Genomic DNA, 16,072 nt, shown 5'->3' with positions numbered 1-16,072 from the left:
TCTCGCGTGCAGGGAGTCGCTGTGTTCTAGCTGTCTGGAGACGCTGACCAAACATATGCAGCACAGCCTGGAGTTCGGGCAAATCCTTCTCTTCAAGCTCGAGTTCCTGTTACATTTTGGGCACGAGTCACTGGCAAGGCAGCACGTGGAGGAGTGCATTACAGGTGACCCATAGAATCACAGTTGCCCTTAGATGGCTGGGTGACTCATAATGACTGTGTCAGAGGTGCTGAGCTGGTACCATTGAGGTCCTGGGTTTAAATCCGGGTTTCAACCACCCCTGATTAAAGTGGGTACTCAATTTTTATAATACGTAATTATAATAATTCAAACCCAGGCCGCTGCCTGGATTTCAACCCAGGATCTCAGCGGTTTATTTTAAAGTTTAAAATGTGGTGGTGGTGTGAATGTATAGGTCACTACACGGGCAGGCCTCTCTCTGACAGCGTGAAGAAACTCTTCCAAGCCATGATTTGGGAGCAGGCGGCAAAGTTCTATGAGGTGTGACCGTCGTCGTCATCGTCATCATCATCATTGTTCATATAATTATTGGCATCATTATTGTAATCACCATTGTCATCACCTTCATTGTCACCATCGTTATCACATCATGATCGAGGAACAGGCAGACAACTGTTTTGAGGTAATACCATCATCATCTTTGCCATCATTGTCATATTTCTTAGCATTATCATCATCAGCTATGGCAGGAACAATATTCCATCAGCTACCCCCTCATCATTATTGTCATCTGCAGAATTTGCCACACAATTTTAACATGTAATGTATCATTTTTATTACCATCATTAGAAACCTCATCTTTTATTATATGTTTCATTAGTCTTTCTATGGAAAATTATCAGATAAAATCAGGGGATAGAACACACGATACTTTGGAGACCAATGACTTTTTTTCTCTATATCTTCATGTGACCCGCTCTACTTTTCTATTGTCCCCTTTGTCTCCCATTGCATCCCTCTATCTCTGTGCCCTCCTTTTCCTTCCCCGTGTTGTCTTGTGCCTTCTTTTGTTTCCCTTTACATTCTCGATTCTTCCTCTGCCTTTCTCTGTCTCCTTGTGTCTCTCTGTGCCATGTGTCGTCTCGTGGTTCCAGGTCTTTCTCTCTCTGCCTCCTTGTAGTGCCTTGTTGTCTCCTCCATGCCTCCCTGTGTCTCCCTGAGCCTCTGTAAAAATATAATGCCGAATCTTTGCCATGTGCGTTCAGGTCTCCGACTATGCCACCGCGCTAAAGTGGTACAACTGCTCAGCCAGCCTATATTCACCGGGCTCGAATGACGAGAACTTGGGACGTCTGCATCGTAACCGAAGCACCTGCTACCAGCACATGCTGCAGTATGAGCAGGTGTGTGGACGACACGTGCCAGCGTGTACCATTATTCACCGACACATGCCTGTGTGTACCAACATACTTAATAAAAAAACATACCAATGCTGGCAACATGTGCCAACCTGGGCCAATGCATAGTTGTGTGTAGAAACTCATGCCAGTGTGTACCAACAGTATGTGCAAACATGTGCCAGTGTGTGCCACTATGCAAAAATGTCTCAATGCATAATTTTACATCTTTACATGCTAGCATGTGCAATTTTATACCAACACATACTTGCATGGGACAGTGTGTCATGTGTACGTAAACATGTGCCAACACATATTAAGAGGGTGTCAACGTGTGTTGGCATACGCCAACTTGTGTAAATCACGCCACCGTGTGTCAGTGTGCCAGAACATGCCAATTTATGTGCCAATACATTTAACCTTTTTATTCAGTGCAGTTTGTGCATTTACATTCCACCCCAGCCCAAGCACATATGCTTAGGTATTTACTCTTTCTATTTGGTCATGTGCAAACACATTTTAACCTCAGGTCTTGGGTGTGATTTTGGATTGGCAAGCTACAATAATGATTAAGCTGCACATTCGAAAACAGTTTGATCAGATGTCCCGTTCGCCAATAAAATGTTGACTCGGTTTACTTGGAAAATATTTTTCCCACAATGTGTCTCTCTGTGCCATGTGTCTACGTGACTTTACCAAAAAAACCAAAGAATATGAATATGAATTCCTGCAGTCACGAAAGTTTTAAGTCAGAGATATCAGATGCAACTTTGTGATATCTGCAGGCCATTCTGAAATACAAGGGGTTGCACTGCGCTGCGAGAGATACGTGGATACTTTGGCTCATGACGTAACACCGATATAACTATTTGGAGAAAATTGCAAAAATGACAATGTATTCTTGCATGCGTTCTGTTTTTTTGCAGGCCATGGAGGCAGCCAAGGAGGCCCAACACTGTGATCCAGACTCCATCAACACTAATTTTGTAATCTTCCAACTCACTTTGTCCACAGGGAACATTCAGGGTGGTCAGTGAAGTCCGTTATTGTTTTAAAATAGCTTTGCTCGTGTCATTACACAGCTTAGTTTCACCATTCACCTTATAGCACTCGACTGATGCCACTCACTACTTACCAGACACTCACCTGACACGACTCTATTCACCAGGCACCACACACTTAGTCATAATGGGTTGACACAGGAGAGTGTCAAACCAGCCACTTTGTTTTTATTTCACACTGGACGTAAACATCACACAAATCAATTCTATATATTTCACAAGTCACCTTAGAATGGTGACACTGCCAAGTCGACAGGAGCCACAATATGACACACAAAGTGCCATTTTTTTGCAATTTACAGAAGTTGATTTAAACTGCTCCATTGTCTTGGATATTGTTACAATTAATCAAAAATCTTCTAATTGAATGTAGGGTTCTGTCTGGAAACAGGAGATGGCGCTCTGAATTTGTGGAGTGTTTATGATTTCCAGTTCTCGAAAACAAATTTAGCATAATTTAATGACAACTTTTTTCAAGAGGCACCAATTTTCAATGGTTAGCCAAATCCTTATGAATTCATGTTTGCGTGTGGGAGAGAACTGGAGTACAGTGATCTTGGTGATAATAACGGTGGGTCTTGCTACATTGGGATGTTTGGCCAAACCATTAATAAACACTGCCTAGGTTTTCTCGGTTGTGCTGGATGGCTCTCATATGTGTTTTCAGGTTGTACTGCGTGTTATTCAGCATGATGCCCGACGTTTCACCTCACCCGCTTGGAGCTTCTTCAGGAACGGAATTGAAAAATGTGAAATGCTCACTTCCTGTAGAAGCTCCCGGTACGTGGAGTGAAACGTCGAACGTGTCACACAATACGTGGTACATCCCAAAAACAAATTGGAGGGCCATCCGTTAATGTATTCAGCTTCATTTGAAAGGAAATCAAAGAAGCTGGAGCAACCCACCATTTATAATACTTTAAGCTTACAACCAAAAGCTACAGTAACATAATGTGATTTCCTAAACAGCCTACTCCACCTGATGATCATGATGTTAATGATGGCGTAGTTTGACCATATTGATAACAGTCACAATGCTGATGATCATGATGATGATGACAGCAATGATGTCCTACAGCCACAGAGGCCCTCAGCAAAATGGAGATGCTGAGCAAGTCAGCTGAGAATAAGGACTCGAGCCTGGAGCCAAACTCCCTCTCGGAGCTGCTGGAGCTTGCAGCGCAGCTCGGCCTAGAGGTAGGTGCTATGTGTAAGGTATGGGGCAGCACCGATGTCAGGAACTGGGTTATACAATCTGGGGGAGCCCTGGGTTTGACTCCCGGCCATGGCAAACATTGATATATGAATCGGTCATGGGTATCTGGTGCAATGTGTTAACATCACTAGGGATGACGATTGCACACTGCACCCACCGCATCTGAACGTCATTGGGTCGATGCGCACATTTCCTTAAAACAATTTACATTAAAGACAAGCCGCAGTGCGATTGTGGACATGCAACCCAAACTATGAATCAAAGTGAAACATAAGTCTGCGCTCTTTCAACGGACGAATAGAAAACTACAAGAACTCTTCTGAAGCCCTCTTGTGGAAGCAGACCTCAACATTGGCATTCAAATTCTAATATTGCCATACATAAGAACAGCTCACTAGGTAGACAAAGGTGGCTAGGCATGGTGCTGCCCTTACCACCTTGTAGTCCACTGTTCCAGCCTTAATAGGTGCTCACTAATAGCACTTGTCCCCAATAGTTTGTTAAAGGCTGAACCGAGGATCTCTGCCTGTGTTTGTCTCTATGATAAGTGTTTGTGTCTATATATGTATGCGTTTGTGTGGGAGCGGTAGTGTAGCGGTCATGTAGCCCGCATACCCAAGCAGTTTGTGTTTGGTAGCATAGAGGAGGGCTAAACGGGCACGACATACGCTGGAGAAAAGATGGACTGAGGCTCGTGAAAGACGCTACTGGGCAGTTGGAGGCAGTCGCCCTCCAACAACAACTGAGGGCGGAGGAGGGACGCTCACAACAACGAGCGGAGCACCGGGTGGCTAAAATACAGCAAACTGCCACAGTAGGGAATACAGCTAGTACATCTGCCAGTCATGTCAGTCGGCCAACCCATGGCACCTTTGTCTGTCCCGTGACCTGTCAGCGAGCCTTCCATACTTCACGTGGCCTCAAAGTGCACCTGGCCTGGCGTGGTGACGTCACCGTCACTTAGTGGCGAATGGTGGGTATTTGGTAGCGGTCAGCACACTGCAATACACCCGGTGAGCCGAGGTTGAATTTCGCTCCCGGCCAACACCAGTAACGAATATCTGAACAAGTCCTGATCCTCCCCTAGGTCGACTCAGCCGCAAATGAGTACCTGATGCAGTGTGTAAACATTGCTATTCGGGAGAAAAGTGGCTGGCCATTGTATTAACCACCCACCCCCTCGTGTGCCGTGCCAGCCTTCATATGTGCTCGCTAACAGCACTTGCCCCAACAGTCTGTTAAAGGCTATAAGGGTATCTTTGTTTTGTGTGTGTATCCACAGTACAAACAGAATAAGTTGGCAGCAAAGGCCCTGGAAATCTTCTCTTCAACTTCGAGTGATATTAAAAAAACCCTGCACGCTCTAAAGTAACAATTTGTGTCTCATCCTATGCACTTGCACAATTGTTACATTACGTAGTATGTTTTTTCGATTAATATTTCGTATTGTAATGGGGTCATGTGACCCCTTCAGCCACTAGTGGCCTCTACATTCATTACAACGGTGAAAACATATTTAATCGCATCATGATCCTGAATGTTTACAAGTCATCAAATCGCTGATGTGGGAGGGGGTAAATTGTTGCACCTTGATGTTATGCTCTCGTATACAGTATATGGTGGTGGATCGGTGGTGCAGTGGCTAGCACACTGCACTATCAATCCAGCAACCTGAGTTAAATTCTTGGCCATGGTTAACATCGTCGATGAGTGATATCTGAAACGATCCTGGGCCCCACTTCGTCAGTCCGCATAGACAAGCATGGGTTTTACTGGTAAGAACCTCCTGGTTACACCAGCCCACAGGGGAATATTGTGTCCGTCCGTCGTGAAGGGAGGGGCTGGGTGGGGAGGGAGGGGCTGGGTGGGGAGGTGAGGGTGGGGAGGGGCTGGGTGGGAGGGGTGGGGCTGGGTGAGGAGGGGCGGTCACCCCGTGGTGCCCTTATAAAACTCAACGTTTAACCTATTCACGCCGGCTTGTGCCCGCCCTCACAGTCGGGCATATTTGCGGAATACACCACACCGCCGTTGACCCTGGCCATTGACCGAGCAACCCAACGTTCCTACCAGCTCCCTCCGCAGGAATGTGTTCTTAGGGTACTGTGGTTTCCAAACGAAACGGTGTTTCTCCCTCAGACTCCGTGAGGCTGTTGAATGTTATCGATTGCGCATGCGCCAACGCGTGTCGTGTGCAGATGCTTAGTGAGACTGAGAATAACGGAGGATGAAGAGGAAGATAAGCTGTGAGTGGACTTTTTTTATATTCATTTTACTTTTGCAACAAGGGTTGGTGAATCACAAAGAGATTGTCACGCATGTCCAACTCCCATGTTGTAGTGCTACGAGGTAGCATGTAGAAAGTAGAACAGAAAGTAGGCTGCTGGTCTAGCTGTTATTAATTTTTTCGAGTGTTCATGGGTTCTCCCTGGGTCTCCACAATTTATTGGAAAGTCAACTTTAGAAAATATATATTTATTATTCCAGTAAGACCTAGAGGGAGACTGAATGTTGGTTTGTTGTGGGACGTCTCCACTTGCATTCCTGCAATGATCACTAAAAAACACTTAACCACACGTGGTAGAGGAGAAGTGCTACATTTGGATATTGAATCTTAACCGTAGTTCAAACCTTAACAGATATGTGCACGGGACATCATGGAAGATGATGCCCAGCTGGTGTTTATTGCGTTAATTTGGCCTTTATTTATTCGGGATAAACTTGCTATCTCAAAACTCCTTTTCAGGAGCGTCCTTCTTTGCCATGTTTGATACATTTCATGAATGTTTGCATGCGAAAGTACTCAGATAACTAATGTGTATGGTGGGGGGCATAACGCTCAATTTCACACATGATGGACGCAATACTAATTTTGCTTGGAGTATCACAAACTTCTACATTATTCACCAATTCTTGCCTCTAAAGTACTGGATCATAGGCTTGTGCCACAGACCAGCTATGTTTGTAATTGTTTTATTGACTTTGTTTTATTTGTTTTGCTTTTCTCATTTTGGTGACCTGGATCAATCTTGCAAATGAGATTATCCTGGTCTCTTGAGTTCTCACCTAGTTAAACGAAAATAAACTTGAACATTAAACTGTGTCGGGTGTGTGGTAAAACTTTCTGACCCTGCGAGCCACATACCAAAACATTCATATGACTGAGAGCCACAAGACAGACACGACTTATGCATTCCCTAGTCGCTGAGTGAGCCACGTAGTCGCACGGGGAGATCACGCAACCAGTTCGCTTGCGCCGGTTGACTGGAGGTTTGAATCTCACGTAGATAGGTTCAAAGAAAATAATAAAAAAACGACGACGTTTCGATTGCGACACAAGCGGTCACCTTCAGGAAAAGGACCCAAAGAATATGGAGGTTTGAGTTTAGAAATCCCTTGTCTAGCTCCGTTGCAAGGGACTAATGTACTTGGCCACTATCACTTCCACATATTTTTTTGTATTCATTTTTAATTGAAAGTAACAACTATTCAATTACAACTTATCAGGCTGTACTTGAACTGTTCTGTAGATGTGGTTTGGTCATTCCTGAATTGCATAATAAACATGATAATGAGTGCCATGCGTGGGTTGAACAGGTTACGCATGTAACCTTGTTGTTAGTCATTGTGCTGGTCGGATGTTGTCAAACCGCGTCCGTTGGTTTTACATATTTTCGTGTCTGTGTACGAGTGTGTGTGAATGGACATTAGTCACAACAATTTAGTCTGGCACCTTACACAAGATAACAGGTGTGGCATGGAATATACATGCCTGGCCAGCATTGTCTCTTAGTGCCAAGAATTAAACATCTTTACACATTACACTATGAGACCTCCTTTGCCAGTGGCAAAATATAGTGATAGGTTTTTACCCTTTCAACTGGTACAAAAAGCTGTCTCGGGTGTGGACCAATCAACTTCAAGGACAGTGCATATCATTATCGGAGTTGTTTCTTTTTGTTTGCATTTTGACTGCTTGTGTTGTGGTTATTGCAAACATGATGCCTTGTATAAAGGTGTCAGTTTTTGTACCAGTTGAAAGGGTAAAAACCTATCACTATCTTTACACATGCTACCCATTTAAGGCTGAGTCGATCTCACGGAAAACCAGGCCAGGCACAGATACCAATTTCCACTGGTGTTGTGCACAATGGCCATTGATGGAACTTTGGTTACCAGGAACATAGCCCTGAGTGTTGTAGCTGCATAGCACTTTCTCCAATAGTATTTGCAGATTATTGGACAGTTGTCCTTTTAGTTACAATGTTAATAATTCATTTTAACTATCATTTGTAAAGATTACTCTGCGAGGATGCATTGTGGGCAACAGATGGCAGTGCAACATCATCCATTGTTGTACGGTAGAATGCTCCAATGTCTTTGCTCCTCAGTTTAACCAACCTACAGTGATCATCCTAGTCAAGTACGTTCAAGTATCCCCCTCGATCCACAATGGGAAGAGGCAGTAATCCAACAGCGGATTGAAAAAGGGTTCTGTACATATACATCCTTGGGAATGTGTTGTCAATGCCATATTAATTATTTCATCATGTTGGGGAAATGCTGGGTAAAAGGCCAAAAGTAAGTCACATTGAAGAATCCACATAAATAAGTCAGAAACTACAGAGTGGGTCTGGGCACGTTTGTGTGCATTGCCACGTTAACCTTGTTATGCCTTTGTGTGCGCACATGCATTATTGTTTTTACAGAACAAAGGACATGGCCCCAATGATCTCCTATCAGCAAACAGGTGAGATGCAATGTTCCTTAGGTTTAAATATTATTGTTGTCTTTTTCCCAAATTTTGTCCGATTATGCTATTGGCCTCATGTCATGAGACCCAAGTATCAATTCGGATCTCTCACATCGCAATCTTTTATGTTGTAGCAAGGCTGACGGAAAGGAAGTTGGAATTTATCCAACTTATGTGTAGAAGCAAATGTATTGTTACGATTTTATGTGTGCAATCATTGGTGACCACAGACCATCAACTCAACACACTTGAAAAATATTGTTTAGTCACAGGTGGCTAAAACCTGGATTTAAACCCAAGATATCAGTGGCGTGAACTTGGCAGTCTCACTTCTGTGTCATCCGGCCACCGCTGAGCACATTGTGTTTCAAGTCACATGATGCACGTCCCGGATACAACTCAAAAACATTAAATAGCAAAACTTTGAAACGTTCCTACTTGGTGTGTTTTCTCGTATCGCCCATTTTTATACCGTAGTTCCCAAAAGCAACCATTGACACCATTACAGTAAAATGCTCCCTGATTTTTAGTGTGTCTTGTAATCCACGTGTTCCTTTTCCTGTCACGGTGGCATTTCAAGCATGCATTCTTCATGTGTTATTGTACACGTTTAGGTTTTTGTACCATTTTCTCTGTCAAAGAAATGTTTTATCATGTATTTGTCAACGATTATGTCATTGAATCTTTGGTTACATACTTTTACTATGCACAGAAAATACCCCATCAAAGTTACATCAGAAATAGTTACGTGATATCACCTTGTTCACTACATTGCTCACTCCCGTGCTCTTAAGAGTTCCAAAGCACAATGTCGATTGTAGATTTGGAGAATAATTGAGGGGAAAAGTATTTATGATACACGTTTAAATGTTTTGTGTTATATCAGCTCTAGAAAAACTGAAGGACTGTGATGGCAAACTTACAGTTGAAGAAAGAGATGCTGATGCAAACTGGTTTAAAAGTATTGGTGAGTCTTTTTTAAGGTATAATTTATGGCAATACAATACAATTTGTAAAGTGTACAAATGTGAATTAATCCCAAGCTCTATACAAAGTCTCTAGCCCTCATCAGTGACTGGTTTATCATTTTATGTTGTGAATGAAATACAGGTAAACCTTGGATTGCGAGCATAATTCGTTCTGGAAACGTGTTTGTAATCCAAAGCACTCGTATATCAAAGCACTCATATCAGTTGTGATCATGTGACGCTCGGCAGACAGCGTATACACCTACTACTCGTATTGCAAGACCTCGCTCGTTTATCAAATTAATATTTATTTTAAATTTTTGCTCGTCTTGCAAAACACTCGCAGACCAAGTTACTCGCAATCCAAGGTTTTACTGTAGTCTGGTTTTCCCCTTTTTTCATTGGATATGAGTCGTGTATTTGTTGCTTGTTTTTTTCTCAGCTTGGAACTTTGCATTGGATAGTGAGAATGGTCCTGAAAATATGGAAACATTTTTCATGCTGTCATATCAGGTGAGTTTTATCAGTGGCATTATCATTATTACCAATACCCACCATTCACCACTAAGTGACGATGATGTCACTACGGCGCCTGTGCCGTGCCAGGCCAGGTGCACTTTGAGGCCACGTGAAGTGTCGAAGGCTCTCTGACAGGATGTCATGTGAGAGACCCAGGTGCGATGGGTTGGCTGACTGAGATGACTGGCAGATGTATCAGCTGTGCCAACTGAGGCACACAAACGCGCACTGTCACCACAGCCATCGTCTCTTGGCGCACACGGTTAAGTTTAGAAAGCTAACATAAAGTTACCCACAAACCAGTTAACAAATCAGTGGCCAAAAATTCACAAGCTGCGCAGATCCCGTCAGTTAAGCAAGCCCGCGTGAGAGAAGCACCACCTCTGCTCGGTGTGTGCGCGTTTGTGTGCCTCAGCTCTCACGGCTGTGTGTCGAGGACGTGCCCCAACTCCTCGCCCAGAAGACCTGCCTGGTGATGGCAGCAGGGGCGGCGCTGCAATTAGGAAGGGACAGCACGGGCGACGAACAGGTTTTGTTAACTCAAGGTTGTAACCATTTGAATAGTTTTTTTTTTATTGAACAAGAGCCCGGTACAGAGCGTGAGCAATGGGGAGAGAGAGTACAGATATATTGAGGCCAGATGCCCTCGGGCGGGGAAAAAGGAAAAGGGGGCAAACAGAACCATACAATAAAATAACATACATGCACCAAGTGAGCCCGTCATTATTTTGAGTCCAGGATTTTATTTAATCATTAAAATGAAATGGCTAAATTAATCCACAGACTAAAACTCAATCAAGCATTTGCAGGTGTTCGTGCGACTAGACTAAGATTAATGAGACTAAAATGCCGACTGCATTAAGACTGGTTCTGATGGCTCGAGTTTTTTTTGTGTCGCGTAGTTGGCTCAGCTCACAAGGGTGCTGGAGCACACCGAGGCGTGCCGGAAGGTCGATGCCAGATTGAGGACAGAGGTTAAAGGTGAGAGTCTGAGTGGGAAGTGGCTGAGTGGGCTCAGAGGGCAAATATCACGTTAGAGTTATGTATGTGTGCACCCGCACATGTGTGTGCATGAGTGCTGGTGTGGGGAGCAGGTAGTGCAGTGGTTAGCATCCTCCGCTACGAACCTGGCGACCCGGGTTCTATTGCAGCTCGCGGTCAACACCAGTGACGATTATCTGAACCGGTCTTGGTGGCCTCCTAGGTCGCCTCAGCCTCAAATTAGTACCTGGTGCGGTGTACAAACATCGCCACTGGGGAGACAAAGGCAGGTCGGGCGTGGTACTGGCCACCCACCCCTTTCGTGGGCCGTGCCGGCCTTCATAGGTGCTCGCTAACAGCACTTGCCCTGCCGACACACCCGCTCACATGCTCACCGGCGTGTGTACAGTTTGTCCACCACAGTTGCCGCGGTTGGCCACCAGCTGGCGCTATTACACTACATATATGTATGTATATTATTTGGTTCTTTCGGTAAAGTAACGTAGATATAAAAATAATAAAAATAAAGTGAATACAAATAATACAAAATAAAATAATACTGTAGCCTGGTTCTTAATCGGAGTGAGTGTACTGGCAATCTATAATGTAGACTATAGCCTGGTTATTAAGCTGGGTGAGTGTACTGGCAGTCTATAATGTAAACTGTGCCAATGGTTATTAAGCTGAGTGAGCGTACTGGCAGTCTATAATGTAGACTGTAGCCTGGTTCTTAACCTTGGTGAGTATATTGGCAGTCTATAATGTAGACTTAGCCTGAAAATAAAAAAAAATAAAAAACAAACAAAAAGCCACGACGTTTCGATCGCAACACAAGCGGTCGTCATCAGGAAAAGGGGGGTTAGCCTCTAAAGGGCGGAGGGTGGCGTTAAAAACCAGGCTATAGTCTACATTATAGACTGCTAGTACACTCACCGAGGTATACATTATAGACTGCCAGTACACTCACCAAATGTAATAACCAGGCGACAATATTTTATTTTGTATTCACTTTATTTTTATTACAATTTGTATATCTACGTGACTTTACCGAAAGAACCAAAGAATATGAATTCCTGCAGTCACGAAAGTTTTAAGTCAAAATATGTATGTATGTTGAACTTCTTTCACACCATACAAAGTCCAACCTTGCTAATCGGGGATGTGAGGAAGGACGGTAAACTAAATACTAAAATCTGTTCTAATGAAATTAGTTTTTCAATCTAGATTTAAAAGTGCATAGCTCCAGTGGCTTCCTAATATTGTAAGGACGAGCATTCCAGACCTGTTGCTATTTTTAAGAATTAGCACCAAGGAGACAATGGCAGCAGGCTGCTACCGTAGGTGTTCGCCACAACACCCCCTCGTATGCCATGCCTACTGTAATAGCTGCCTGCTAACATCACTTGCCCCAGCAGTCTGTAGGGTTGTACGAGGATGCTTTCATTTATCTTGTATGCGTGTGCATGCACGTGCTCGTACTTGCGTACACGCGTGTGTTTATGTGTGCGTTTCTGGTCTGGAAGTGGGGCAGCCCCAGCGAGACCCGTCCAGTACCCTCATGCGTCTCTACGAGCTGGAGGCGAAAGCCAAGCTGTGCAGCCTTGAGGGTGAATGCTCTAATCGCACAAGTGTGGCAAGCCCACGGTTAGAGGAGGCCCTGCAGTCCCTGTTCGACTTGCCTGACGTGGAGCCCCATGCTCTGGAAACCGCAGCAGGTAACAATGAGTGTACAACACCAAATGGCATTGCACTGCATGACAACACTCGGTTGCCATTGTATTGTTTTTTTCCCCTGTACTAATTTGTAGGTTGTGTTATGATTCACCTAGCCTTAAACCAGATCACCCAGAATGTGCCTAGTCTTATCAAATCTCAGACGCTAAGCAGGTATGGGTCTGGCTAGTGGTTGGATGGGTGGCCACCATGCATAACAGGTTGTTGTATCTTCTTGGTTCTTTCGGTAAAGTCACGTAGAAGGAAAATAATAAAATAATAAAAATAAAACATTATAAAATAATTCTCACGACGTTTCGGCCACAATGCAAGCAGCCGTCTTCAGGTGGAGAACAGGTCTGTCGAGAAGGCAAAGTCTGAATGACTCTTTAAATCGAGGTTGTTGTATGTTGCTGTGTGATGGGTAGCAGAGCGCAGTACAGCAAAATCCATTGTAGTGTAGTGTTGTAAGGACGGACTTCTGGCACTTCTTTAGGGCACACACTGTTTATTATCTTAATACACAGTCCCTATCACACTAAGGGGTATATGGTCCCCTCACCCGTTACCCTCAGAAGGTACAAGCCTCCGGACCCTGCAGGCTATCTAATCTCCCTGCTCTCCCAGCGTCCTCTGGCTGGACCTAGGGGATCTCTCCCCGACCACTGGTTACTCTGAGCCCTAGCCCTGACAAGGGCTGGAGGGCTTGGTCCAGGGTCCTAGACGTCTTCGGCCGACTTGGGTCTTCGTGTAGCAGAACTCCTCTAGAGCTCTCAGCGCTCTGGCTTTTATACCTGTTCGTGGCCGGGTTGTCCAATCCCCGGCCACCTTGTGGGACCCTCTGATTTGTCCTTCCCAATCTGGGTTTGGATCCTACCTCACCCCATTTGACCCTGACCGTTTGATTGAGCGGGAAACCTTTGTTTACGATCTGCTCTCACAGTTTGCGAACAGCGAGTAGTTAACACCACTACAGTAGTACCATACTCTATATTACATGATGCTGATTGTTATAATGGTGATTGTGATTGTGACTGCAGCACTGCTGATGGACCCACCTGCCCACTACCTGAACCTGAGCAAGAAAGCCCTCCGCTTCGCCTTCTCTATGCACCTCAAACGAACTCCAGTGAACACAGAGACGTGCAGGTGCATGTCGGTCCATTACCTCTATGGTTACTGTGGTACCACAGTGTACTTCTGATATTTCCTTCAATTTGTATTATCCTCACCTATCCAACAAGCTGGTGTCAGCTGATCTTGTGGTTTGGATGATTTTTTTAAATATAAAAGCTTCATAGCTCATTGGATTCTCCAGGATAAATGCTAAGTCTGCATCTTATAGAATAAAAGCTTAAATGTGAAAAATCACGGAGAGGTACATGATTAAATTACACAGATAGAAAGAGGAACACATGGTTCAGAGAACATACACAAGTCAAAGGCGTAATTTTGAGTGTTAGAAAAAGTGGGCTTTGGCAGGAAACATCGTGAGAAGGGATGATTATCTGTGGTTGAAGATAACGAAACCACAATGTATGTATGTATGTTGAACTTCTTTCGCACCATACACGATTTGTAGATATAGGACGGAACGTACTTGAGTTGAAGTCCTCCGTGCAGGTAGAGCAAGTAGATGTGCAGGCTGTCGATGTATTGTTGCATCACAAGGCGACAGTGTGAGATGGTGACTACTTGGGGAGACCCTCGTCTCGGTTGATAATGATGATGATTATGATAATTATATATCGATTTAAAGCTTTCGTGACTGCAGGGATTCATCTTCTTGGTTCTTTCGGTAAAGTCACGTAGAAGGGAAGTAATAAAATAATAAAAAATAATAAAATAATTCTCACGACGTTTCGGCCACAACGCAAGCAGCCGTCCTCAGGTGAAAACCAGGTCGGTCTCGACAGACCTGACGCTGTCGCCTCGACAGACCTAGTTTTCACCTGAGGACGGCTGCTTGCGTTGTAGCCGAAAACGTCGTGAGAGTTATTTTATTATGTTTATTTTTATTATTTTATTACTTCCCTTCTACGTGACTTTATGATAATTATGATAATAAAACATTCCCAATTCATACTGCATGTGTATAGCACTATAAAGTACATTTTATAAATTAATACCAATGTTGTACATGCACCGCAATGTCAAAAATAAATTGATGTGTGAGTCAAAGCGTGACTTCAAATCATGACAATTGAATTGAGAAGAAAATCTATCATTATATGCATGATTATCATCATTACCACTGCCACCACTATCATTGCAGCGTTTAGCCATCATCCAAAGTGCAATGGTCAAGGATGATGATGTTGAATAGGACTTGTCGTGTGTGTGTGTGTATGAACAGCAAGATCCTACACAGCCTCATCCAGGCATCCTTGCCCCGTGGGGTCATGGAGGATGCCGATAGCGATGATGAGGCGTGGGGCTACTTCCAGGACGCCCTCTTTCTGCTGGCCGATAAGGTACCAGCCCTCACCATAGCCTTAACCAACACACCAGCCCGAGCCTTATCCATAAAACCAAGGTGATAGGCCTAACATAATGGTTGAATTAACCAATGCACAAGCCCTAGCCCTAACCATAACCAAAGTGATAGACCTAACCTTAACCAGGTTGATATCCCTAGCCCTGACAACAATTCTAACCCAATATTGTTTTGTTTCGGAACGTGTGTCTGTGTGTATGTGTGAGGAGCACTGGCACTAGATTTCAGGTCATGGCTATCATCATTGGCAATTGCTATCCAAACTGGCATTATGCCTTCGACCTACTCACCCTCAAATGAGTACTGGGCCTTACGCTTGTGCTGGTCATTGCACTATGCCGATCTAACTAGGTCCTTAATTCTAGATTTGAAGCTTTCGTGACTGCAAGGATTCATACTCTTAGTTCTTTCGGTAAAGTCACGTAGGTAAAAAAATGAAATTAAAATTCTGGCTGTGACGGTCCCACCTGATGACGGAGACTTGTGTTGCCTCCGAAACGTCGTGAATTTATTGTTTTATTTTATACATTTTAATTTCATTTTTTTACCTACGTGACTTTACCGAAATAACTAAGAGTATGGATCTAACTAGGTGTTTATTGACAGCACTGGCCCTATCAGTCTATAAGTCTACACGTGGGGGTGGTGGTGGGGGGGGGTTCTGTGTGTGGGCGATCGACAGCAGGACGAGTACCCCGAGCTGCAGGTGCTGTGGCTCTTGACGACGGCGTGGAACCGCGGCGTTGCTGTGCTGACCTACGGGCGCGCCTCGAAGGTGGCGGAGCGCTGGTGCAGCCTGGCCATGCGGCTGCTGACGCACCTCACCTCGCTGAAGTCCAGCTATCAGCAGAAGGTGCCAGAGCTATCGCACGTAGTCATTCACTTACTCTTTGGTTTTTTCGGTAAAGTCACGTAGGTATAAAATGAAATCAATCACGACGTATCGGGCGCAACACAAGCGTCCGTCAGTCAGGTGGGAAAGCATTGTCTGCTGCTGAGGCAGACTGTT

At 44.4% G+C, this 16,072-nt stretch overlaps 1 protein-coding gene across 1 annotated transcript in view; it reads left to right on the top strand.

Moving 5' to 3' along the window:
* Positions 1–16,072, top strand: part of TEX11 (testis expressed 11) — a 30,936-nt gene that overhangs the window by 10,018 nt on the left and 4,846 nt on the right. The window contains 16 exon segments of the mRNA XM_061549038.1: positions 13–164; positions 416–501; positions 1,227–1,364; positions 2,285–2,387; positions 3,498–3,616; positions 4,918–5,003; positions 5,831–5,878; positions 8,342–8,382; positions 9,272–9,352; positions 9,796–9,866; positions 10,288–10,401; positions 10,775–10,853; positions 12,377–12,568; positions 13,607–13,715; positions 14,923–15,040; positions 15,746–15,916. Coding sequence (XP_061405022.1) covers positions 13–164; positions 416–501; positions 1,227–1,364; positions 2,285–2,387; positions 3,498–3,616; positions 4,918–5,003; positions 5,831–5,878; positions 8,342–8,382; positions 9,272–9,352; positions 9,796–9,866; positions 10,288–10,401; positions 10,775–10,853; positions 12,377–12,568; positions 13,607–13,715; positions 14,923–15,040; positions 15,746–15,916 — 1,708 coding nt within the window.

This window comes from Lethenteron reissneri, chromosome 2 (genome assembly GCF_015708825.2).
Source record: "Lethenteron reissneri isolate LAM-NWPU_2019-01 chromosome 2, ASM1570882v1, whole genome shotgun sequence".
NCBI classification, from domain to species: domain Eukaryota; kingdom Metazoa; phylum Chordata; class Hyperoartia; order Petromyzontiformes; family Petromyzontidae; genus Lethenteron; species Lethenteron reissneri.
Note: the sequence above shows the minus strand (reverse complement) of the source record. Positions and strands in the feature narration are given on the sequence as shown.